Genomic DNA, 27,826 nt, shown 5'->3' with positions numbered 1-27,826 from the left:
GATCTTTCATGTTAATCCATTCAACAAAGAAAAACATTAATTCCCTGTTCACCTTGGGCTCTTTTGGTATTGAAAGAGTCAAGTCATGTACTATTTTAATCTACACATTTGGCAGGTGTGTTTTTGTAAAACACAAAGCACATCTGTGTTCGCTGGGAGCTATCCAAGGAAGTACTCTAGCTTGGATCTATGCTACCTTACTGCTTGGCTTTTGGACAGTGTACAATTGAATCATCAATTTGCAGTCAAAACACATTATAAAAAAAAGAAAAGTCACAGAAATTAGAATTTTGTGCCGGATTTCATTCAATATTAATTCTCATCCTCTTAAGAGTACTCACCCCCTCCCCCAGAAGCTTAAAGGCATACTACAGAGTTAGGTATACACATGTGTATTTAATCTGCCAGGGTTAAAAAGGTGATTTTTACTTACCTTTTCTCCCTTGCCGCGATGGTCTCCTGTGTTCCAATCCGCCACTTGTCCAAGGTCATCGAAAACGATTATCTCAGCCAATCTAACGCATGCGGTGCAAAACACCTCTCTGAGACCATCTGATAGAAATAGTGGAGTTTTTTCCCCTATTCCAGAGTAGGTGCCTCTAGTGGCTGCTCTTTTCTTTATTTTTTTTTAGTTGGGGGAACCATCACAGAAAGAAAATCTAGTCTAAACAAAACCTGTGGTTTATGAAAACACTGTTTTTTGGTTGGAGTAACCCATTAACTCTTTGGCAGTGCATGTGAGATATGGACCAAGTCTTGATAGGTGAAGGAGTATTACAGTTCTAGTTTTTAGTTTGGGATCCAGACTAACCCTGCAATGAAAACATTGCCATTCCTACAGAACGGCAATGTTTTCATCTAAAGGCTATAATGGAGATGAAGTGATCTGGGTGCTTCTAATGTATCTTTAAAGATAGAGGATTTTCGATAAGCCCATATCTTGGATGGGCTGAATTCATTCAATTAAGATGAATGTCCTCCCAAGAATCCTTTTTCTATTCCCCTCCCACTTACAAAAGCAGACCAAGCACACCTCCAAAAAGCCATAGGCTATTTCATTTGGCAAAATAAAAGACACCGGGTATCGAGACACATACTATACCGCCCAAAACGAATGGGCGGCCTAGGCCTACCCAATTTACATAATTACTACCTGGCAGCCCAGCTGGTCCAGATAGTGATGTGGCACTCCCCAATGGAAATGAGAAAATGGGTAGAACTGGAATCTCTTCTAATGGGAGCAGACCTCCCACAAAACTTCATCTGCTTACCAAAGGACCTTAGACCCATACTACGGACGAATTGCCCTGCAATCACAAACTCCATTCACATTTGGGATAAAGCAGCTCAAAAATACCGACTGTCATCCTTCCCCTCTCCCCTAATGCCCTATCTTAGAAACATGGCCTTCACGCCTGGTATGGTGGCACGAGCTTTCAGAAACATTGAGCATACAGGCTTACAGAGAGCTTGCCAACTATACGTAGAGGGATCAGTCATCCCCTTTGACACCAGGCGGCAGGGACACCACTTAACCCCCGGCTGATTTCTTCAGGTATCTCCAGATCGCAGAGTATGCTAGGCAACCGCACATAAAAACGGCCGCACTCACAGCCCCCACCTTTTTCGAAAACATATATGTCTCAGAGAGCAATCCCGTAGAAGCCTTATCACACTGCTTTATGCTCAGAAACCACAGAATGGGGTAGCCTGACATACACGGACCATTGGGAGAGGTACCTGGGTGAGGTATTGGAGGGTGTTGGGTGGCAGGATATCTGGGAAGCGACATCTCCATATGCGTCTCTATACAGGAACAGTCCTTTAAGACCCTCTTCAGATGGTACACCACCCCAATACAACTCCATCGCATGCAAAAGACACCTACTGATCTTTGTTGGAGGAACTGTGGCCTTAGAGGCACATACATTCACATGTGGTGGGAGTGCCCCAACATTCAAACATTCTGGGAAGACGTTAGAGACATACTGCGTCAGGTTTTCCAGAGGGCACCTGCCCTGGACCCGTGGATATACCTCCTGGGCAGGCCAATAGATGACTGGCCCAAACATGACTTAAAACTACTCAACAAAATAACACTGGCAGCTAGGCCGGCCATAGCACAACACTGGTTAAAAATACATCCCCCCCTAGATCGGTTGTCCTGGGGGAAAATAAAGCTAAGGGTTGTCCTGGGGAAACTAAGCTGAATCGGGTATAAACAGCAGGAGTCAGCCATACTTACCATAGTAAGGATGATATACCGGAATATGATCAATTGCACGGTTCCAATACCCTCTCCTAACATTAAAGTACCAAAGAAATGGCAATCTACAATACAGAAATAATAGAGAAGGACATAGCGCAATACTGTTGCAAACTAATAAAATTGTGGTTTAAATGATTGCACTCACAAAAGGCAGTTTGATTGAAGGCACATCAAATATACTGCTCTGACGAGTTCAGGACTTGTAGACCATCAGAATCATGCATAAGAGGGAAGAAATAAAAAATATAGTGCAGAGTATCCGAGTAAAAAAAGACACAATTTATTCACAAACGCACTTACAGAATTGCAGTGTCAAATAGGCACATCAAGGTTTCAGATGAGATGGTACATCCCAGTGGAGAAATCCAAAGGAGCAGAAAAACCAGGTGCATAAATAAAATCAACAATATAATAAAAATTAAAAAAACTCTAGCACTAAAGGAAAAGCCCTACGCGTTTCGTTCATAGAATGAACTTCCTCAGGGGCATCAGATATGAAGTCCTCCAAATGCAGGCATGAAAAACAAGTCCAGGGACCTTCCTTTTAAATCCGTCCGGTTTGGCGCGAAACAGCCGACTCCGCCGCTTACTTCCGGGTTCGGACTACTTCCGGTTGCGTCATGCGTTCCGGAAATGCTGTCCAAGCCTCGGTTTCGTTCCGTTAGTCAGTTCGGAGTTAGGACAAAGGGAAAGTCCCGTTATACTTGGGCATTTAAACCCACAAGTCCATAATGAAAGAAACATATGTATTAGATAGAATAGCAGCATATCAGATTATACCAGGAACATTAGATAATGCAATTACAAAACTGATACTAATGTAAAAAACCATTGTGGAACCCATAATTGGTGTAAAAAACCTTTGGGGGAAAAAGTGAAAATAATAATAAAGTATAATAAAGTATCTAAATAAAAATAATAAAATATATATAAAAATTAAGCCTAATCTGTTCAATTTATAAAATTTAAACAGACCAAACCCAACGATATATAAAAAATTAACAACAGATGAGTAATAAATAAAAGTGAAAAAATAAATAAAAATAAAAATAAGAAAAATTGAACAAATAAACAATTACAGAAAGCAAATCAAATCAAAATCGACATTTAAACCCATTGGTTTCATGGTTTTTAATGTATGGATCCAGTAACCCTCACGTTGTCTCAAAAACATCATTAGATCCCCACCTCTTTCGTTCAGAGTTACTTGTTCTATGCCTATGCACTTGAGTGTATTAAAGCTAAAGATGGGACAGCTATTACAGTGTACCGGCACTGAATGAGTCAAAAGACCCTTTTTGATGTTGTTTCTATGTTCCTGCAATCTTATTTTTAATTTTCTCCCAGTTCTTCCCACATATTGCATCCCACAGCCGCAAGTGAGGAGATATATTATATGTGTGGAGGAACAAGATATCTTATTTTTAATCTTAAATTTCATTTGCGTCTGTGTGCTCACGAAATCAAAGACTGTATTAAACAGGTGACCACAACTTACACAATTCCCACATGTAAAGAAACCTCCCTTTTGACTGGTGTGACCCTTCACCGACCGAAAAGTACTGGGGGCAAGGATTTGTTTTAAATTTGTGCCCTTTCTAAAAATAACTTTAGGATCCTTAGGTATCTGTTTCCCCAGAAATTCATCTTCTACTAACAACCCCCAATGTTTCCTTATAATCCTCTGCACATCTCTATTAAGAGATTTTTCATCAAAAAAACTAGTGAAGGATTTCTCAATACCCCTCTCAACTCTAATAAAGATTTGGGAATACAGAAATTTAAGCCCAAATCGAAATTCTGTCCCAATGAACGAGGAAGTCAAATCGAGGCCTTTAACAAAATGATTGTTAGAGACTTTGATAAACTTGGAAAAGATAAAGCCAGGAAAGACAGACATAAGAATCTTACCCCACAAGAAAGCAAGACCCTGATGAATTTAAGCAAAAGAAATGAGCTTACAATTAAAAGTGCTGACAAGGGAGGAGGAGTGGTGATTATGTCGACTCAATATTATGTTGCAGAGGCATATCGGCTTCTTAATGACCACTCGACCTACAAAAAGCTTGACCGTAATCCTAACTGTATCTTTAATCAAGATCTGAAGGGTATGCTACAGGAGGCTAAAATAGCAGGTACTATAGATGAGTCTGTTTTTTCTTTCATTTTTTCAGATTTTCCCAAAGTGCCCACATTTTATTTTCTCCCGAAAATTCATAAATGTAAAGACAAACCACCAGGGAGGCCGATTATAAGCGGCATTGATTCACTTACATCTAAGCTCTCTGAGTATATCGATTACCATCTACAAAAATATGCTCAGGGAGCTAGGTCATATCTGAGAGATACTAAACATCTCATTCAGGAGCTGGAAGGCATTGAATGGGATGATGATTATGTTTGGGCTACTTTGGATGTAACCTCACTCTACACCGTAATAGACCATGATTTGGGTGTAGAAGCAGTGAGACAGAATCTTGACCGTGATGCTGACTTGGATCCAATTTTTTGTGATTTTCTGGAGAGGGCTATTCGTTTTATTCTCACGCACAATTTCTTTAGTTTCGACGGAGATTTTTTTCTTCAGACCAAGGGCACTGCAATGGGCACCAAGTTTGCACCAAGCTATGCCAACGTGTTTATGGACTGCTGGGAAAGATCGTCTGTCTGGTCCAACAACCCGTTTGGTGCAAACTTGGTGCTCTGGAGACGGTACATCGATGATGTCCTGATGATATGGCGTGGCCCTATAGACCAGCTGCATAGTTTTTTCGAACATGTCAACCATAATTCTTTATCATTGGTTTTCACCCCTAAAATTGGTGCCCATAGTATTGACTTTCTTGATCTGTCAATATTTATTGAGGATCGGAAAGTTAAGACCAAGACTTTCTTTAAAGATATTGACTCTAACAGCTTTATTGATACCAAAAGTGGACATCATCCGAACTGGCTTAGAGGGGTTCCTAAGAGCCAGTTTGTTAGATTACGGAGGAATTGCAGCGATCTAGATTCCTTTTTTGTACAAGCAGAGGTTCTGAAGAAACGCTTCCTAGAGAAGGGGTACTCCCCCGAATTTATAAACTCAGAAATTGCGAGAGTTGGGAAGATCTGTCGAAAGGATCTTCTTATAAATAAGAAGAAAGACATGATTAGAAATCCTGCCTTCGATTTTTCCTTTAATACTCGGTACAATGGAAGAGCTTTCGATGTGCAGAGGATTATAAGGAAACATTGGGGGTTGTTAGTAGAAGATGAATTTCTGGGGAAACAGATACCTAAGGATCCTAAAGTTATTTTTAGAAAGGGCACAAATTTAAAACAAATCCTTGCCCCCAGTACTTTTCGGTCGGTGAAGGGTCACACCAGTCAAAAGGGAGGTTTCTTTACATGTGGGAATTGTGTAAGTTGTGGTCACCTGTTTAATACAGTCTTTGATTTCGTGAGCACACAGACGCAAATGAAATTTAAGATTAAAAATAAGATATCTTGTTCCTCCACACATATAATATATCTCCTCACTTGCGGCTGTGGGATGCAATATGTGGGAAGAACTGGGAGAAAATTAAAAATAAGATTGCAGGAACATAGAAACAACATCAAAAAGGGTCTTTTGACTCATTCAGTGCCGGTACACTGTAATAGCTGTCCCATCTTTAGCTTTAATACACTCAAGTGCATAGGCATAGAACAAGTAACTCTGAACGAAAGAGGTGGGGATCTAATGATGTTTTTGAGACAACGTGAGGGTTACTGGATCCATACATTAAAAACCATGAAACCAATGGGTTTAAATGTCGATTTTGATTTGATTTGCTTTCTGTAATTGTTTATTTGTTCAATTTTTCTTATTTTTATTTTTATTTATTTTTTCACTTTTATTTATTACTCATCTGTTGTTAATTTTTTATATATCGTTGGGTTTGGTCTGTTTAAATTTTATAAATTGAACAGATTAGGCTTAATTTTTATATATATTTTATTATTTTTATTTAGATACTTTATTATACTTTATTATTATTTTCACTTTTTCCCCCAAAGGTTTTTTACACCAATTATGGGTTCCACAATGGTTTTTTACATTAGTATCAGTTTTGTAATTGCATTATCTAATGTTCCTGGTATAATCTGATATGCTGCTATTCTATCTAATACATATGTTTCTTTCATTATGGACTTGTGGGTTTAAATGCCCAAGTATAACGGGACTTTCCCTTTGTCCTAACTCCGAACTGACTAACGGAACGAAACCGAGGCTTGGACAGCATTTCCGGAACGCATGACGCAACCGGAAGTAGTCCGAACCCGGAAGTAAGCGGCGGAGTCGGCTGTTTCGCGCCAAACCGGACGGATTTAAAAGGAAGGTCCCTGGACTTGTTTTTCATGCCTGCATTTGGAGGACTTCATATCTGATGCCCCTGAGGAAGTTCATTCTATGAACGAAACGCGTAGGGCTTTTCCTTTAGTGCTAGAGTTTTTTTAATTTTTATTATATTGTTGATTTTATTTATGCACCTGGTTTTTCTGCTCCTTTGGATTTCTCCACTGGGATGTACCATCTCATCTGAAACCTTGATGTGCCTATTTGACACTGCAATTCTGTAAGTGCGTTTGTGAATAAATTGTGTCTTTTTTTACTCGGATACTCTGCACTATATTTTTTATTTCTTCCCTCTTATGCATGATTCTGATGGTCTACAAGTCCTGAACTCGTCAGAGCAGTATATTTGATGTGCCTTCAATCAAACTGCCTTTTGTGAGTGCAATCATTTAAACCACAATTTTATTAGTTTGCAACAGTATTGCGCTATGTCCTTCTCTATTATTTCTGTATTGTAGATTGCCATTTCTTTGGTACTTTGTTGTTATTGCCTTGAGGATATAAGAGGAATCCTTTGTCTACAATACAGTTAATTTAAGGGTAATTTGTGTGTGTGTTTCACCCAATACCCATTAAGTGTGTTTGCTATCTACACACAGGTGAATGTACACTGTTTGTTTTTAATCATTCTATTTTCCTCTCCTAACATTGCCAGCTGCTCCACCGCATCACTGAAAGTTACTTAATAACCAATTCCTACTGTAAGACCCTTACAATGCTTCAGGGTAGGCACTACCGGATGCCCACGGAAACCTATTTTCCACCTGGCCACCTGCGACCGCGTCATTATGTATTAACAACAAAAATTGACAGCACATATATGATGTCCGTGCCCCCAGTGAAGGGTATTGCTTACTAAGTGTGTTTTGTTAGCCTTGTGTTTACCACACCTGCAAAGTTTATGCCCCCGCTGTATTAATGCTTTCTACACTTGAACACTGTTTATGCTTAAACCGGAACATCCTGCATTGTCATATGTTTATTGTCAAACAAAAATAAAGAATTAGAAAAAAAAAAGGATAGAGGATTTTAACTATTGTATTAAAAATATACATACAGAGGTCCACTGATGATCCCAATTTTACCAAATAAATTTGACCTGTCATAAAAAGACAGTTCTGGTAAACTGGCTTGTTCCCGTGGCAACTGGGTTGCTTTTATATCATCATTTGATACTGTGGAGACAACACTGTTCTTCCTTTACTTCTTAGCAGGAATGGAGAGAAGTAGGCATAATAGGAAGGGGTGAGGATCTGGATGTATCACCGATCACTCATATGTAACATGTATGGAACATTGCAGGATTATAATCTGTTTTAGATTGCCAAATTGAAGACTCTGCTTGTTGTCATTAGTGCCATCTGAGTGTTTCAGCAGATCTAGAAAGGAATTCAGCAGCAGAACTCTAGGTGCAAGTTGCTATTTGGTGAAGTGTATTGACTTAAAATGCCAATAAAACACTTTTGCTTCTTTCCAGGAAAGGTGGCACTATTTGCTTCTTCAAATTCTATGTATTATGTTCTCACCTCCTCGAGTGGCAAGGATCTGTCCACCATAGGAAAAGGTCACGCATGAAGTGTCTGTACCCGGAACATGTGCTTGTCTGCAGTGATATTTTGTGTGAACCTGAAAAGAAACACATATATAAATATGATAATCTGCTGTCTATCTTAAATCAGGAATCCATAATTAACATTTTGCGTAATTATTAAAACAAATGAACAGCTCTTTGGAAAATGTATCCGACTTAAAGGGACACTCTGGACAGGTAAAGCACTTTAACTTGCTGAAAAGCTTTGTGTGTAAAGTGTTTTTTTTATTTTACAAAAAGTGCAGATTTCAGTAGAAATTGTCACTTTAATAAATTAACCTCATTACAACCCCCAGGCTGTCAGACTACTGGTCCTGTTACTTCCTGGTTTGGTGAGCTCAGCGGAGCTAAACTCAAGAGGCAGCAATTGCCCAGAGTAACTGCCTTGCAAAGACTTCTCATTGAGAGTCTGTGATTGGGCAGCTACAGAAAGTCTGGGCGGGATTGAAAGGAGAGGGCTTGCAAAGGCTGCAGACAAGAGATGCTGTTTTTAGAGATACTACTAATGAGAACATGCATAATTAATTGCGTACATATTTTCATTTAGGATATATATTATAAATAGTGATGTTTAATTTAATTTTTAATTGAGCAGTGAAATGTCCTTTAAACCTTGTCTTTAACGTCGATGACTATTAGACAAAAAGCTGTTTGGGAACACGGAGTACAATTTTTTTACATGACTGAGGTATAATAATGTAGTTCAGCATGTCAGTTCTCTGCGTTGCATTTTGTAGTAATGGAATACATCTCCCCTACTTGGTGTGGATTTATCATATCTGCAGTCTTCATTATTCCATCTGGGGAGAGTTTCACTTTTGAAAGCAATAGAGATATGCAATGCATAGCTGGCATATGCTATAGATCTTACTTTAGGGTTACCATTTGGCAGGAGAGACTTCATATGCCTAAGAGACATGAGGTGTTTGTTCCTCAATGTAAGATTCCATATTAATAAATTCTAAAAATGAACCAGGTGATATAAGAAAAACCAAGGTCCTAAAATGGAACTGTCCTGTATGTAGAGGTATTTTTAGTTAATGAGAGTTTAGTTGAACGTGTGTAAGTCATGCTTTCAGTAATGCAGAATTTTTTATTACTAGAACCATTCCTGGACACAGGAAAACAGACAAGGGGCTACTAGCAACTAAACAGCACAGGCTCACAAGTAAAAAAAAAACAAAACAAAAAAAAACAATCTAGCATATAAAGCCAGAACCTAATAGCGAGAAGGTATACTACTTATTACTTACTTGTCTCTAGAGTCTATGTTACCTACGAATTAAAATGTATTAAAAAAAATATGTTTAAAAGCTGCACACGTGACAACTTTGATAGGCAATGAAATATGATAAAACTGGACTCATTTTAAATCTACTACTGGAAGCTTAATCATAACGTATTATGAGTCACTGCTCAAATTATTACCTTATTTAGAGAGCACATTCCCTAGCCCTGTATTATAAACCTGTGTGTGCTTTAAAAATAAAAAACAAGACAAAAATAAAAAATAAAACCAAAATCCCAAACCAAAAACAACTGTACTGTTTTCTTCCTACATCACTGCAAAAGTAACAAAAGGAAAAAGTGAAGAAAAACAATCCAAAACATAATAAATCTTTTATTGAATGAAAAGTAACTAATGGAGATATAGAGCCTAGATGTGCGTGAGCTCTTTCTAAATGTACGTGCATCTTTCTGGCTGTAGAAACAGTAACAATAGGTTTTCAGATGTGTGTTCCAAGAACTCTGAGAATTAAGAAAAGGAAAAAAAGTTATGGGATTGTGTGAGATCGCCAGAAGAACACCAGACTGCTGTGACAAGTGGAAGAGAGGCCACTAATGGGGCCATGTAACAATGTCTAATGAAAATAGATGGTCTCGAGCACCAAGCAATAAATTAAAAACAATGGTCTGTACTAGCATTGTTCACGTGCCTCATCTGACGCAAACCATTTTGGATAGAAGTTTACATAAAACCAAAAATGTAAAAACAAAACCTCGCACATCTTTGTATTTAATCTTTTTATTTTGTGGGTCATTTAATGTAATAAGGCGTTGCTACAAGCATGGGCAATAATTAAAGGGACACGCTAAGTACCATAACCACTGCAGCTCATTGTGGTGTTGTAGCGGGTATGATGCAAGGAGTCTAAGGGTGCAGAACCCTGGTTTTCTGTAAAACTAATTTGGAACAGTTTGCCAATAACTTGTGGCAATCCCCAGTCCAGCTTCTAGATAGCAAATTCAACTTCTGTATGATCATTGGAGTCTCAAGTAGAAGGCATACTCAATGTTAACTGGTAATATACACATAAAATATCAACTTAGCTGATACAATTCCTGTGGTTCACATTTTTACACTATGGACTGAATTGAAACTGCACTAAGGCAAATGGGTCCCATCTATTTTGAAATGGATCTCATTGCTGCACTGAGATTAATTAAAAAGAACCTTCAGCCAAATTGCCACTGCATTCTAATTCTAATGAAGGTAATGGATGCAAATCCACTTGTATTAGGGCAGGGGTTCTCAACCTTGTCCTCAAGGACCCCCTACCAGTCCAGGGTTTAGGGATTACCTGGGTGTGTCTAAGGTGTTTAGAAAAAGAAAAAGAAAACACCTTAGACACACCCAGGTAATCCCCAAATCCTGGACTGGTAGGGGGTCATGAGAACTGGGTTGAGAACCCCTGTATTAGGGGAAGTAAAATCAAATGAATGATCAATTGCAATTTGGGAGTTTGCGGACACAGAAATCCAACTAGTTATAACAGCTAACCAAACTGAAGTTGAATGAAAATGCAAGTTCTGAAGTAGCCAGATTTGCTTTTTTTTTTGAGTAGCTGAAAAGGTTTTTCCATAAAAAAATAAAATAAAAAATAAAACAACTTTTGGTTTCAACAGTCGAATGTGGACAGCCAGTCAGGTACCAAAACAATTATGGTGAGACCAAACATGATAAAACTCCTAACATAAATATATATATAATTTTTTTTTAATCAATACATTTTATTTTTTGGTTATAGTGTCTATTTAACCCCTTTGTGAAAGGCCGTAGTATTGGATAAGCTGCAACCTGTTTGAAACTTTGTAATGGCCAACACAACCTGTATGCTACCATATGGAGTGTCCCTGTAGTGTGTGTCTTGCTGTGGTCTGCAAGACCCAGTTATTTATTGATGCATTACTAGTAAGACACCATAGAATTAGCCAACTCTAGACTGTAAGTTCGTATGAGCAGGGTCCTCTTCAACCTATCGTTCCTGTAAGTTTTCTTGTAATTGTCCTATTTATAGTTAAATCATAATATTGTAAAGCACTACGGAATCTGTTGGCGCTATATAAATGGCAACAATAATAATAATGTAGAGGGCCCCAAAGCCAAGAGATCGCTGGAACAGTCATTCCAAGATCACATGCCTATCACTGGTAGCCAGCAAGGCGTCCTCCTATTAAACCTGTATACACTACGATTGCCACATGCACAGTGCTATTACTAGAAGCCTCAGCACTGAAGCTTTCCAGTAACAGCCCAATATGGCTGCCAAAGGCCCAGGATAGCCAACAGAAGCAGTGTATGCTAGGACTAGCTATCAGTCGGTTATCACTGGCTGCTTCTGCAGTGAGGCAGAACAGCAATAGTAATTTAAGTTTTCAGACTGCCTGATCGCCTGAAAGCAAGTGTATTGTTAGGGTTAGTGTGCAAAGTTTTGTTTATACCGCTCAGCATTTATACCTCCCAGCATTCACTCCTGTATAATCGGGATAGGGTGGGCAGGGCCATGACGGTGTGTTGCCAATGATGCCACTGCATCACAAGGGGCGGGCCCACACAGAAAGAGGGCGGGTCTGCCCACTGAAAAGCATTTTGGCTAGCAAATATACCTCGAAATTTATCAGAAACCTGTGAAGGAATAGTCAACCCAAAAAATCTAATGAAACAATATCAAATAGCTTGGTGTCAAAATATGATAAAAACATACCCTGGGGGACTAATTTCTGCACATATGCAATTTAATGTAGCATTTTTGGATTTGGCAAGTACTATTACATTTTAGAGTCTTGACATAGATTGTCCCATAAACATATGGAACATTTTATAAGCACCAAAAGATCTTACGCTTAATTAAGTGGGTTTAATGTATAGATCATGCCAATATAGTCTAACTGTTCAACAAAGTTAAATGGTTTTGTTCATGCAGTCTAACAAAAACAGGAAATACAAGAACTCTGAGAGCAAAAGTTCAGAGAAACCTCAATAGCGTGCTCTTCCGTTAGTCCCTGCTCAGGTCTCAAAAATGTATTTGCTCACTAACCAAGGTGCAAGCTACTGAGGTTTCTCTAAACTTTAACCTGTTCTCATATTCCGTTACTGCTAATGCAGTCCTAGCCACACCTCTCCTGGTAATAACTCACACGGTCTCCCTACCACTTCCTGATCAAAAAAAATGTTTAACTTCTATTGTTGCTTAGTGCTTTTAATTTAGAATGTTTTATCTTCTGCTCTGTTAATTGCCTGCTATAGCCTGTAGCAGCTTCCTATGTGTGATTGAATAAGAACACACATTGCTGTTAAACTCGAACATTTTTTCATGGAAGCTGTATGAGTTGAAGCCAGGAATATGTGGTACATAAAATGATTTACCTCCTAAACAACAAATAATTGAACAGTGCCCTAAAACTGCTATAATAATAAATTTTGAAAAATTCACTTTTGGAAATATTTATCCTACAACTCCCCCCCCCCCCCCCCCCCAATTTTTATTTTTATTTTTTTTAAATACTAGACTTGAGGCTTTTCACACTCAGGACTAATACATGAATTTATTTTGAGGTATTTTGCTTTAGCTGTGTTAGATGTGATTTTATTTTTTTACTTTGTCCATTTTAAAAAATATATATTTACACTCAATCTGTTCTATATTTAAATAAGGTATCGGAAGAGTCTATCCTTTAAAAACTCAATATAATAATAATATCTATGGCTACTTAACGGGAAAGATGGAAATTACCATGGAACAAACATTTGACAAAAGTGCCACTTTTTGTCTTTTAGTAACAGTTTTTTTTGTTTTTTACCAAAGTGTTCATTTGAATGCAGGAGTCTGCATTGCTTTTTTTTTTAAATAATAGTATACTTTTAAGAAAGAAACCACTGACGTACATATTTACATCATACATTTGGCAGCAATCAGAGGTTCTCAAGTACCAATGTCAGCTTATGAAGCTGAAACGTGGAACAATAACTTGCATTTTGGGATTTTTACAGATCCATTTCAACGGTCTTCATCCTTCAAAATCTTTGAGTCTGCTGGTGGGAAAATCTGTTTTTTGCAGGTGTTTGCCTTCAAATATTGTATTATGAAGGAGAACTCAATTTTACCCCTCCAAGTTTTTTTACCCCTTTATCTTTGCTTATGCCAAAAATATGTTCAGTCTAAATTAACCCTTTTAAGTGCTACATGTCTTAATTCTAATATATACACTTATGCCATAAAACATGACTTGAATAAGACTGAAAATTGTAATGTCTCCTACAAAAACCTTCTTTTGTTAGGAATTTGGACAGGTCAACGCAGGTGGGAAACCTTCAAGAAACTATGCAGGAAATATTGACATCTTAATTACAACTTGGTAAATAATGGTCATATAGTATAAACAACAGGTCAGGAATTGAAGAAAAATACATTAAATCAACTCTATCGGGACGTTTCTAGAATACCACAAGGTGAGGTTTCAGTAGGGGTTTTCCTTTTTCAAATAAAGAAATGGATTGCTCGAGGTATCTTTTCCGATTTCCAAAAAATAAGAAAAGCATTTTTCTCAGTCTAATATTTAATATTCGTTATTAGGGTCAACCGTCTTAAAAACATTACTGAAAGAGACAGGCTTTAGAATATCTAATGCAACAGTAATTCCAAGGCTGTGCAATGGAGGATAAAAAAATCTATTTGGCCAACCACATGAATAACCCAGTATTTCAACTTTTTACAGGACTTTTTGCCAAATATGAGTTTTCTTTTTTTTTTTTTTTTTTTTTTTTTTTTTAGAGTTGGAAATTTACTGGCTGGTCTTTATTTTACACTTGAGCTGGCAGAAATGTCCTAGAACTGTTGCATCTCCTAGAAACCAGCAGATGTTCTGTTGCAGTAAAACACATGTAAGAGATATTGTATTAACGTCTATAGACTCTTGGCTCATGGATCTCTCTTGGGAGGCCAAATTCGCTGTCGGATATTTAGAATGTTGTGTGTGTTTTTTTTTTTTTTTTTTTTTTTTTTTTTTTTAACTTTTATTGTTTAATTTTGCACTTGACATCATGTGAAAAGGATATAGGAGTCATACATCTCATAACATGTAATACTTTACAGTATGCACGAGTGGTGCAGAAGTTTCAAACTTTAGGGTAGTCCTAGCTTGACAAATTCCTAAAATACATTGTTGTCAGCTTAGAGAACAATACACAGTAGTTCAGTGAGGTATTAGAAGCAGTTTGTAACGGTGTGATTACGTATATATTAGGTACTCGTCTGAATGGCTCAAAGAAAACCCAAGAGGGTTAAGTATCGTGGAGTGGAGAACCCTCAGAATCTTTAATATACTTGTCCCAGGGTGCCCAGGTATATGTGAACACATCGTAAGTGCCAGAGAAGGAGTGTGAGAGCTCCTCCATTTGCCTAAAGGTGTCCACTTTGGTAATCCATTCCCTGATGGATGGGGGCTTGGTTTGCTTCCATTTGAGGGGGATTAGACTATTTGCTGCGGTAAGCAGATGATAGAGTAGGGTACGCATTGATTTTGGTAGAGGGGTGGGGAAGAGCATGAATAGTAAAGCCTCAGGAGATTGTGGGATTGCGTAGCCCGTAATAAGTGTTATTATGGTGGTTATTTTGCACCAGTATGATTGTATTACATTGCAAAGCCACCAGATGTGGCCCGGGGTCCCTGCGTCAGTTTTGCATCTCCAGCATAGGTTGGATGCGTTCGGGAAGAACTTACATATTCTGGTTGGGGTGAAGTGCCATCTAGAAATGCGCTTATAGTTACTCTCTTGGGTTATAGTGTTGCTAGAGGACTTAAAGGCATTTTTAAATATGGTTCTCCAATCGTCAGGTGAGATTGTGATCTTTAAGTCTTTTTCCCAGGATTTTGTGAATTCTGGGAGGTTAGCGTGGAGATCCGTCTGTAAACATTTATAGAACACGGTGATGTGTTTCTTTGTCATAGTCCCCAAAAAGGTTCTAGCTTCGAATGCTGTCAATGGTCTGCTACCTTGTGTGAGGGTAGGTTGAGTTTGTAGGAAGTGCATGAGTTGTGTGTATTTGTAACCCTGCATTGGTGTGTGTGTGGGCGTGGGGATTAGATCCGAAATAGGGACCATTCCCTGACTGTTTAGTACGTCTTTCAGGAGTAGTTGCTCCTGTTGGTTCCCGAAATCTCGGTATGCATTCTGTGGAATGCCTGGTTTGAAGTGTGGGTTTCCTGTAATCGGGTACAGTGGGGATGGATGCGGGGCAACATGGTCGGATTTCCTAATATTGTTCCAGTATCTTAGTGTAGGGATTAATGTTGGATGGTCTTTGTGGTTTGGGCGTACTAATTCCAGGCCTGAGGCATGCCATGGTAGCGTTCGAATGTGGACTTGTAGGCTGGTTGCTTCTATTTGTACCCACTGTTTCTGGTTGTAATTGTTAGTCCAGTCGTAGATACGGGATAGGATGACTGCCCTATGGTATGTCTCTACATCTGGTGCCCCCATGCCGCCTTGTGTTTTGTGTCTCGTTAAGTTTGTGTATTGAGTCCTTGGGTGTTTTCCTGCCCACAGAAAGTTGGAGAGGCAGTGCTTTACTGTCTTGAAGAATGAAGTTGGGATCTTTATGGGTAGTGTTTGTAAAATGTAAAGGAATTTCGGCAAGATGGCCATTTTCAAGATGTGTACTCTGCAGAGCCAGCTGAATTGAGGTTTGTTCCAGGTTCTTAGGTCTCTGTCAATGTTGGCCAATAGTGGGGGAAAGTTGAGGTCGTATGTTTTGTGTAAGGAGTTCGTCAATTGTATTCCCAGGTATCTTACGGAATTCTGTGGCCAGTGGAATGGGTAAGTCTGTTGAAGTCTGGTCTCCAACCCCTTTGAAATGTTCAAGGGGAGGATCTCACTCTTGCTACTATTTATTTTGTAGTTGGATACTAGGCCATATAGATCGATCTCTTGCAACAGGTGGGGTAGTGAGGTTTCTGGGTTTTTTATCGTGTATAGTAAATCATCTGCAAAGGCAGAAACTTTGTATTCCCGGTCGGCTATGTGTAAGCCCTGGATATTCGGGTTGTTTCTGATCCCCTGAAGGAAGGGTTCTAGTGTTAGGATGAAAAGCAGGGGGGACAGAGGACATCCTTGTCTCGTGCCATTAGAGATATGGACTGTGTCTGAGAGTTGGCCATTAACCCTTATTTTTGCACCCGGCTTAGAGTAAATAGCTGAGAGCCACGACAGCCAATTGGGGCCGAAGCCCATGGCCTGCATTGTGGCTGTTAGCAGAGACCAGTCCACCCTGTCAAACGCCTTTTCGGCGTCGATTGTGAGGATAAGGCTCGGGTCCCCCTTCGTCTGTGCATGGTATATAAGGTTCAACACTTTGGTGGTATTATTTTTGGCTTCTCGCCCTGGCACGAACCCAGCTTGGTCGGGGTGAACTAGTCCCTGCAGGTATGGTTTGAGGCGGACAGCTAGTATCTTTGTAAAAATTTTAAGGTCAATATTTATTAGTGAAATGGGCCTGTAGCTGCCACATTCCGTTAGGTCCTTGCCTGGTTTGGGGATAAGTGTAATATGCGCTTCTAGTGTTTCTCGAGGCAGAGTGTGCCCATGGTTTAAGGAATTGAACGCCGCTAGGAACGGTTTGTTCAAGGTCTTGGAGAAAGTTTTGAAGTATTTGGCTGTAAAGCCATCTGGCCCGGGACTCTTTCCTAGTGGTAGTTGTCTTATAATCATGGAGACTTCTTCTGATGTGAGTGGAGAGTCTAGTATTTGCCTAGCGTTTGGAGGGATTGTCTGGGTTAGTCTTTTTGCGAGGAAATTTTGGATGGCTTCCGGATCTGGTGGTTGGGATCTTAGGTTATATAGGTTTGAGTAATAGGAGTGGAATTCTCTCATTATGTCTGGCAGTAAGTGGGTTATTGTCCCTGAGGATTTTTTTATGTGGGTTATGTACGTTAGCTGCCTCTCTTTTTGTATCGCCCTGGCCAACATGCGGCCGCATTTTCCGCTTTGGGTGTAGTACTTGTGTCTAGTATATAGGAGCGACCGTTGAATTTTCGTGTTCAGAAGTGTTTGGAGGGTAGAGCGCTTGTCTATGAGTTCTTTATATGTATCTAAGGTCATGTGCCTTTTGTGAGCATTTTCTAAGCATCTAATGTCCTCCGTGAGAGAAGTAATTTGGGCCTCCCTCGCTTTCTTGTGCCTGGATGCAAGGGCAATTATGTGTCCCCGTACAACGGCTTTATGGGCCTCCCAGATTACTGTGGGTGAAACCGAAGGTGTGCTGTTCTCTTCAAAGTAGTTATTGAGCGTCTCCTGTATTTGGGCAACATGTATTGGGTCGTTGAGTAATGAGTCGTTAAGTTTCCATTGTGATCTAGATGGGAACAGGTTAGGTATCTGGATAGACATAGATAGGGGGCCATGGTCGGACCACGTAATGGGGCCGTACTCGCAGGAACGTATGAGATGTAGGTGTCTGTGTTGCAGGAAGAACATGTCTAGTCTCGAGTATGTGTGCTGAACCGCTGAGAAGAAGGAGTAGTCCCGGGAGGTGGGGTGTGTTATTCGCCAACAGTCAAAAAGGTGACGATTGTCAAGGATTTGAACGATTCTAGATCTGGAGGTTGCGTTGTATTTAGTGGACTTGGAAGTTGTGTCTAGGTCAGAATCTAGTGAGATGTTGAAGTCACCCCCCAGTATAAGGATCCCTTCCGTGGTTTTGTCTACTGCGTTCAGATATTTGCGTGTATGTTTGCATTGTTTGCTATTGGGAAGGTATAGGTTGGCAAGTGTCACTACGGTGTTCCCTATCTTACCTTTGACTATCAAAAGCCTACCTTCTGAGACTGAGTGGTGTGATAGGTACGTGAAGGGTACGTGTTTCCCTATCAGAATGGCTACCCCTTTGGATTTGGAGCTTTCATAATTGCTAAAATATCCTGTTGGGTAGTGTTTATTGCGAAGGGTTGGGGCTGAGTTAGCTTTAAAATGCGTTTCTTGTAGAAATGCTATGTCTGTTCTGAGAGTGTGAAGTTCTCGAAGAGCTAGGGATCTTTTGGTTGGTGAATTAAGCCCCCTCGTGTTTAGGGTTGTGATACGTATGGTTGCCATGTTCGGTTGTCTAGGTGAAGTCACTGCTTCTAGGAGTGTTAGACAATGTAAATGCAGGCACAGTGGATACACTGAAAACACTATATGAGAGATATCGACTCTAGTAGTGAGAGTATTAAGTGCAGATTACAATATATCAACCAGAGAAAAAAAATAAAAAATAAAGAATAAAGAAAGAAAGAATAACAAAAACGGATTAATCCAACTATATACAAAGACTTTGAATAAACTCTGGAGCTAGCAATTGAGAGTGCGAAGGTGTTGTGGGTGTGTAGGCCCTTTTAGCCGGTGGCTTTCCCCGAGGGTATTGGGAGATCTCGGGGATACAGATATGGCACCGCTGGGGCTTGTGATGCTGCTGCAGAGTGTCTCGCAGTCTGTGGTGGGGGGTAAATCTAAGTTGTTTTGAGTGATATAAGGAGAGGTGGCGGGCAATCCACCTGTTAACTTATGTGAGGAGGTGGATTTCGGGCGTTAAGTTTTAGTGAGGAATTGGGACACATGTGAGCTTTGCTCGTTATGAACGGGTCTCCTGGCTCAGTTATGTGTCAGGTTGTGTGCGGCTTCGGTTATGGTCAACACTCTCAAAAGCTTTCTCTTGGTGGTGACTTTTCAGGGTACCCGACTCTCCCCCCCCCCCAACGCCCCCCACCCTCCCCCCTCCCGACATCCCCAAATACATGTCTAAATATTGTACTGGAGAGGTGTGAAGGGTAAAAAGAGCAAGGAAAGAGGAAGGAGGGAGAGCAGGCCCGCGGCCCATAGGGCCGGGAGAAAGGACAGGAAAGGGAGCAGAAGAACACAGTAGGTTTATCTAGTGGTTTGCATAACAACAGAACCCTGAACCTTAAGGTAGACAGCAAGTACGTATGCTCCTTGGTCAGATAAGTTCGTGGGTATTTGGAGCCCTTCAGGTGTGTGTGACAAGATCTGTGGTGCCAAACTCAGCTTTATGGTAAAAGTCACTGGGATCGCACCGATGTCCCTTCTCCGGCTTGATATAAGACATTGACGAAGAGCTGCCATGTCTTAAGTCCAGGCTTCCTGTGGATCAGGCGTTATCCAAGAGTCGGGGCTTCATATTAGGCTCGTGAGGTCTAATTGGGCGGGAGACTTGCTGTTCGAAGGAGAGGCTGATGTAGCCATGTCTTGTGGGAAATCAGTGTCTCAGTCCCTTTGTGAGTAGTCTTGAGCAGGCTCTTAAGAGTGTGATAACCTGTGAATAAAGACGCTTTTCTGGCAATTTATGTGGTTTTCAGTTCTTTTCTATGTCGTGTTTCCGTCTCAGGTTTCAGAGTCGGTGTGGTTCAACCTGTTGCCTTTGCGTGTTTCGGAGATGAGGTTGGTTGTCGTTGCGACGCCTTTTTGGCGGGGTTTGCCATCTTGATCTCTGAGGACGTGGATAATTATGAGGAGCTTGAATCGGGCCGTACCAGTCTGGTATTTGTACATCCGGGAGATTTAAGGTAGAAGTGAACGTGGCAATGTCCTCCGAAGTGGTTACAGTAGCGGAGGTCCCGTTATGGGTGGCTGTTAAGGAGAGGGGGAAACCCCATCTGTACCTGATGTTCCTAGTACGCAGGATATCTGTCAGGGGTTTAAGTGTTCGTCTTGCTTGCAGAGTCATCCAGGAGAGGTCCGGGTAAATTTGTATTTGGGCCCCCATAAACAGTAGCGGTTGAGTCGTTTTTCTGAGTTCGCGGAGGATGTCTTCTTTCACCCCATAATAGTGTAGGCGACAGATTATGTCTCTCGGGGCGTCTGAGGCCGGACCTCTTGGCTTAAGTGCTCTATGGGCTCTGTCAAAGAGGATATGTTCCGCTGGATCTTTGTGCAGTAGGTAGTTGAATAATTCTTGGAGTGTTTTAGGGAGGTTTTCCCCTTCTATTTCTGGCATGCCCTTCAGCCTTAGGTTGTTACGTCGCCCCCTATTGTCCAGGTCATCAATAGCTCTGTACATTAACGCTAATTGCGTATTTTGTGCTTCTAGTGCCTGTTGGACCTGTTTAACTTGTGTGAGTGTGTGGTCCTGATTATCTTCTAGTGATTCTATACGTTCCTCTACCACTTTAACTTCCGCCGCCATGTTGTCTAATTTATTTTGAAAGGAGGATTCCATTTTCTGGATCAGGGCTGCTATGTCTTGTTTAGTTGGCAGATTGCTGAGTATGGCTCTCAGGTCAGCATCTATGTTTGTGGAGGCACTGTCCGAGATGGCTGGGCTTAGTGGGGGTGAGGATGAGGGGTGCTCGTGTAGAGCTTCCGCCGCCATTTTGGGGCCTATCTCGTCGGCGGCGTTTTGCGCCGGATTTTCTTTAAAGAATTTATTCAGGGCGCCCGTTTTGACAGCGGATTGTCTGTGGGAGGCTTGGGCAGGTGTGGTACCTTTTTTGGGGTGTCCCATGTTGCTCTGTGTGCCCGATGGTCGTGGATTGCCCGCGGTCTCCTGCAGAGCTCAGCTAGTGCACGTCCAGCTCGGCTCGCGGTCGGCTCCGCCCCCAAAATATGAGTTTTCATATTACCATAAAAGTAAAATTGGCATTGATAGTTTTGTCTGTGACATGGAATATCTGCCCAAAGTGTGACATAAAGACTGTTTGCAGAAAGCACGGGTGCCCTTCTACTGGTAGCCAAAAGCATGCGTAGGTGGAGTAACACCCAATAATCTTATAAACTGCGGTCTGTAGGAAAATGTTTGCCAGAGCACCCATTTCTTATTCAGTTGTGTCCAGAAAGCAAGCCATTGCTTACAAACCATAGCCATATGTTTATTCTTACTACAGCACACTATGGGATTTTGCTTGTCATGGCTTCCTGTGCCACTGTCCCTGGCATGTGGTGCCATGGCATAACATTAATTGTCACGTGTTAATTCTCACTGCCCTATATTATTCCTTGTTTTTGACTTATTCTTTTGTCATAGAACCCATTGTACACCTCAATGTGCGCCATTAGCTAAGTGTATCGAATCCATTAAGTGTGCGCTAGCAACATCTTCCAATGCATAGCAACAGTACTTCTTTGTTGAGGTGAGCAGACTTTGCGAAGAAATTACATGGCTTGGTAACATAAATCCTAAATCGCACATTAAGTACATGTTAAACTTGCACCCTATCTGAATGAACCTGGTATATAGAGGGAGAGAGACCAGGTCCAGTGACATTGACCGTCAACTATGTTAAATGGCGATGTTGTGATGTCAGATGCAGCACCACTCAAAGAAGCATCATAACTCCGCCCATTTACAAATGTGCTCTTATGCACTGTAAATGGAATAAATGGTAATATTGGGTTGCAATGCAAAATAGAACAACTGCTGCCATCTACTGACAGTTCTTCTTATGACAGTGTGTGCATAATGATATTCCAAAGCTACTGAATAATATTTATTGAAAACTTATGGCATGACCCGTTGGTACCCGAACTTTACAGTATCTAATCAGAACAACAGGAATTAGGCATACATACTGTATATAAATATACAAACACTGATAGTGTTCTTTGGCAATAGTGAAAAGCAGGTTAATAACTTTAGCAGGTTTATATACTGGGCCTATATGTCATTTTAAAGAATTTTTGCACATTTAACCCATAAAGACCTGCCAAAGCATCTCTAGGGAAAATCACACAGTGTATCTTGTGCTTTATCATTCAGACAGTTGTTCACAAATGTCATTATCCGTTTCATTTAATTATTTTTGCATTTTCACAAGGCATTTTAATGTGTCATTTTGTAACTCATGGGTTAATCTAGTAAACAAATAAGGCTCAGCTACAATCCCAGGATATAGCAGTCACCCACCCTTTGGCATGTTTTTGTGAAGTTACACGGTCATACTATACACCTGCCCACTTACATTTTTTTTTTAAAAGACTACTGATGCTGAGCTTATGTCACATTTTTGTGTACATTAGTCACCCACAAATTCAAATTAATCCATAAATGCACACCACGAGGTGTCTCATGGATTTCAAAAACTGGACACCATGAGGTATCTCATATGTTGACAAATTTATGGTAGCAGCCTAAAAAAGACCTTATACACATGGAAAACAATATAGGGTCGAGGTAAAGGTTTGAAGTTCACCGTATGTCTTGGATCAAGTGAAGGTGATGGGATACTGCTTTTAGAGTGAGGAATGCATGAATGCATTTGTTATATGACAGGGGTAGGTAAGCTTCTGCAATCCCAATGTTGTGGATTGCATCTTCCCTGATGCTTTGCCAAGCTTGTGGCTTTGAAAGCATTATGGGAGATGCAGTTCACAACATCTGATGTGCCGAAGGTTGGTATAGGAGTTTCAAAAGAAGAGTTTCTGAACTTCAAACATCAAACGTAAATTTACTCAAATTCTTTTGGTAAATATATTTGGTAGATTTATTTCACTGAAGAAGAATGACAATTAAGTTGTCACCCAGGTCATGAACCTTCCAAATCAGATGCCCAGCTGTTACCTGGAAAGACTGGAGTATAGAAAATGGTATCTGCTGAACCAGAAACAAGGGGGTTACTCTGAGTTGCCAGTATCTTCACTTTTAGAACCACAGGTAGTGTTGGTCCAAAAAGTCCAAGTTATCAGATGAAACATCTCAAAAGACCATGTGTACTCTTTTTGATGCTCTACTTGGTGACTAAAAAAATATGCCAACAACCAATAAGTGTACTTAATGTTAACCTTTACATGTGTTGCAAAGACTTCAATAAAATTGAAAATTGGAAAAAAAACACACAAAAAAATAAAGATCGGCCAACTTGTTATGGATGCCTTTTACATGGATTTATTGCTGCAGCCCAGGAGCAGTGGGGGTTATTTTTGTATACTTGCACTTCCTTTCGTATTACACAGCCATGTTGAAGAGCTGCCACTGATGCTACATGTATTCCATATTAAGGGTTAGTAAATATGTAGGGGTTTAGAAAAATACCCCTTACTGTCTCATTAGAGATTTTTTACTTGAAGCAAGGTAAATTGTTAGCATAGGACTCACGTAAGAGGTTTGCCTTGCCTTGACGTGGCAGGTGAACTAACATCTAATGGCCATTGGAGTGATGCTAAAAACCTTCAGTTATTTAAATATGCATAGGAATTTGGGATAGTGCGCAAGTAACTCTTCTTGTCGGAGTGTGTGTGCAGGACTTATTTTTGTATATTTGTATTTTACATGGATTCTATCTGTTCTAGAATTTCTGCTCAGGATACATTTTGGCTTTTTTTGTGTGTCATGTGGGTTGTTTAAGTAGAGCAAGAGGTCTTGAAAACATTAAGACACCTCTGAATGCCTTCAGTTCCCTGAAGTTGGACAATCTTGACCTAGTTCTTTCCATATACCGTACCTTCATTCCTGGTTGTAATTCATATGTGATTATTATAATCCATTGAGAAAGTTGAGATTAAAGGCTTCCATTGGCTGTTTGTTGCCAAAATGCTGATGGCAGGTGCAAACTATGCACAGAATTAACATTAGCCAGCCCAGAACTCTTATTCTGGACTGGCTAACGATGCTCTAATGATGGTGACGGAGGTGGAGTTATACTTCCAGCAACAAAGAGTACATAACTGCATATGTTTACCATATACCATTTAAAGTATATATAACTCCTTTATACAGAGCTTTACAACATGTTTATTAATATATTAATAAAGATACAAATATTCATTTGGAGATTTTTTTTTTTTTTAGAAAAACAATGTAAAAAAAATGCACTTCAGGAAAACTATTTAAATTATCTATTAATGGCTTTTAAAAAAAATTAATCTTGTCTGAACTGTTGACTTGCCTGCCATTAAAAGACTGCTTTGTGAGCCAACACAAATATTAATAGTTAGACTAAACCCAAAATTATAAAAATATCAAAAAGGTCGTATTTTATCATTTATGTTTCTGTGAAAATTACAGAATGTAACCAGATCCACATTCCTTTATATACACATCGAACAAAACACAAATACCTTACGCCTACAATTAAAGCGACCCAATGCCTTCTAGGGTAAAAATTTTAAATATGAAAAACATAGTTGCTTAATTATTATTATTATTTTTTTTAAATCTATGTAAGCTTGATGTAAGGAGGTGACAACGGGCAGAATAACAAAACGTAATGCTTTCCCACTCTAAGGTTTATCATGATATTCATAACACCTTGTACACAGACCTGTCAACAAAAATAAATCATATTTCTATTGTGTAAGCAGTTTGTCAGTATTTAAGATAGTTATGTATTTGAATTCATATTAATGGATACATTTGCTAAAAAAAACTATTTTTCGCTGCTAAGCTATAATAAATGTACACACCTGACTGATTTTTGTCAATGCCTTAAATTGTTGTAAAACATTCTAGATTAAAGGGACACTCTAAGCACCAAAACTATTTTAGCTTATTGAAGCAGTTTTGGGGGATAGATCATCCCCAAGCACTCTCACTGCTCCATTCTCTGCCACTGAGGAGTTAAAACACTTTATTTATCCACAACTCCCCGTCTGTGACTTACACGCCCTCCCTAACACTAACTGTAAAGAGATATTACATTTTTAATCTTCCTTCATTGGGAAGTGTAATTGATTTAGAATTACCAGATTTTACTAATTACATGACGTAAAGTCATGATTTTATAAAGGACACGGAGGCGAATATTATGCTTATCTCTTTCTTTATTATACCTCAGCAGCAAAGAGAAGGTATAAACATTCATAGAAAAAAGTTTTAACAGGTTCTCCAAGGGTTAACACAACATTATACCCTTAGCCAATAGGAACAGTCCTTCTATCTATAACTACTCATGTGACCTTTCCTTTCCCTCTTTCTTTGGTCATGCCGAAGCTGTATCTTTATAACTTGAGAAGACACTGGAACACTTTATCCGTTGTGTCGAACATTCTCATATCGAACTTGTAGGAACTTGTCTGTGTGAACTGTGGTGACAACTGGTCATCCATGGTGTCGCTTATTGTGGATTAAGCTGTAATGGGATAGAGAAAAAAGTGGTAAAATGTGATCTTAGGAACTGTTTGTCACAATGGTAGTGACTAAATCTTACTATATGTATTAGATACTACAGACTCACAAGTATATAAGCAACTGTTATTCTATATAAATGAATTAAGTCTAGACAAAAGAAAACACCACAATGACCCTATTTTATTGTTTATTGGGTGGGAGTTTCCCTTTTCTTTCGCCGATATAGGCTTGATATACTTACCGGGTGGGCCAATATTCGCCTCCGTGTCCTTTATAAAATCATGACTTTACGTCATGTAATTAGTAAAATCTGGTAATTTTATTAAAGGACACGGAGGCTCATATTATGCTAGTTCAAAGCTGTGCAATGACTGTTGATGATACGTGGTCTGTAGGGTGAAAATAATATTCCTTAAAGGTGGATTCTCGAGACCAATCTGCTGTCCGTAATAGGTCTTCCAGCCTGCATCCCAAGTTGAATACTTTAGATGCCATAGCTCCTCTAGTGGAGTGCGCTCCGTATACTGAGGTATCTATGTTTGCAGAGGTCCTTATCCACTTCACCCATCGGGCTATCGTTATTGAAGATACTGGCTGATGTGGTGAGTTGATGGCCAGAAATAATTCATGATGTCCAGGGTTTCGAAATGCCTGTGTCCGTGTCTCATATTCTTTGAGACAGGCTATTGGGCACAGTTTTTTGTTGTGGGGGAATGCTGGATATGATATTGATGATGTCGCTGATTTAGTACGTCTGGAAATATTAAACGTTACTCCTGTTGGAGTAAACGTGCGTGCGTCGACGTCCAGTGCCCTGACATCCGAGACTCTTTTGCAGGATATTAGGCATAAGAGCATGGCCAGTTTTGCTGATAGTTGTTTCATCGTGAGGTCAGAGTTCTGTGGCCATTGTTCCAAAAGGTTTAAGACCAAATTCACGTCCCATACTGTACTATATCGGGGTCGTGGTGGTCTTGCCAATCGAATTCCGCGTAAGAGTCTGCATACCAACAGATGTTTACCCGCTGGGAATCCTTCTATGCCCTTGTGTCCAGCGGATATTGCTGACCTGTATACATTGATGGTTCGGTATGCTAATCCTTGGTCGTATAGGTGTGTAATAAAACGTAACAGGTGGTTTACAGAGGCACATACGGGATCCACGTGTTGTTCCATGCACCAACCACTCCAGATGTTCCAAGCTTTAGAGTAGGATCTCCGTGTTCCAGGAGCCCAGGCTCCCGCCAGAAGTTCGAGAGTTGTTTGCGGAACGTTTGGCACGACCCAGGGTCCCCGGAAAGAAGCCATGCTAACAATTTGAGTTGTCCCTGCGTCATCAGAGGGTGTGGGTTCCCATCTGGGTCTGAAAGGAGACGTGGGTTCTCGGGTAGCATTCTGGGCAGATCTATGGACATCTCCATAAGTGAAGGGAACCAAGGCTGTGCAGTCCAGAATGGGGTTATGAGGACTAGGGACGTCCGTGCACGGTCTAGGTGTACTAGTGTTCGTGCCAGCAGAGCGAACGGAGGGAACGCGTATAATCGTTTGTTCGGCCATGGTTGTAGGAACGCGTCCGTAGCCAATGCGTCTGGGTCCGGTCTCCAGCTGAAGAACTCTGGGAGTTGTGCATTCAACCGCGACGCAAACAGGTCTATATACATCGGACCCCATAGTGTTTGCAATCGTAGGAACGTCTCTCGGTTCAGGCGCCAATCGCTGGTATCCCGTAGGTGTCTGGAGTTCCAATCCGCTACGGTATTTGAAAGTCCCGGGATGTATTCGGCCCGTACTGTTATGTTGCGTTCTAAGCAAAACTGCCAAAATTCTGTGGCTAAGTCTGCCAGGATTTTGGACTTGGTGCCGCCGAGGCGGTTGATGTACTGTACGGCTGATACGTTGTCCATCCTCAGGATGATGGAGCAATGTGTCGCGGGGCCCAGCAGGCTCTTTAGCGCGAACGATCCCGCCATTAATTCCAGGCTGTTGATATGTAGTGTCCTCTCCGCTTGGGACCATTTTCCGCCTGTGGAGGTATGTCCACAGCGCGCTCCCCAGCCCCGTGTGCTGGCATCTGATTCTATTACGCAATCCGGGTTGTTGCCGAAGATTGCTCTGCCGTTCCACGCTTCCATGTGCTGTAGCCACCACTTGAGCTCCTCCTTGGCTGTGTGATCGAGTGGCACAGAGTCTGAGTAGGAGTGTCCTGAGCGTAGTTGTGCGGCTTTTAGTCTCTGTAGGGCCCTGTAGTGCAGGGG

The 27,826-nt window shown here is 40.5% G+C and overlaps 1 protein-coding gene across 2 annotated transcripts in view; it reads right to left on the bottom strand.

Annotated features, from left to right (window-relative positions):
* WDR70 (WD repeat domain 70) overlaps positions 1–27,826 on the bottom strand; it is a 276,550-nt gene that overhangs the window by 71,502 nt on the left and 177,222 nt on the right. For both annotated transcript variants that reach the window (XM_063456857.1, XM_063456856.1), the window contains exon 11: positions 8,177–8,276. In XM_063456857.1, coding sequence (XP_063312927.1) covers positions 8,177–8,276 — 100 coding nt within the window. The remainder of the gene's footprint in view (positions 1–8,176; positions 8,277–27,826) is intronic.

Source organism: Pelobates fuscus, chromosome 5 (assembly GCF_036172605.1).
Source record: "Pelobates fuscus isolate aPelFus1 chromosome 5, aPelFus1.pri, whole genome shotgun sequence".
Taxonomy (NCBI): Eukaryota; Metazoa; Chordata; class Amphibia; order Anura; family Pelobatidae; genus Pelobates; species Pelobates fuscus.
Note: the sequence above shows the minus strand (reverse complement) of the source record. Positions and strands in the feature narration are given on the sequence as shown.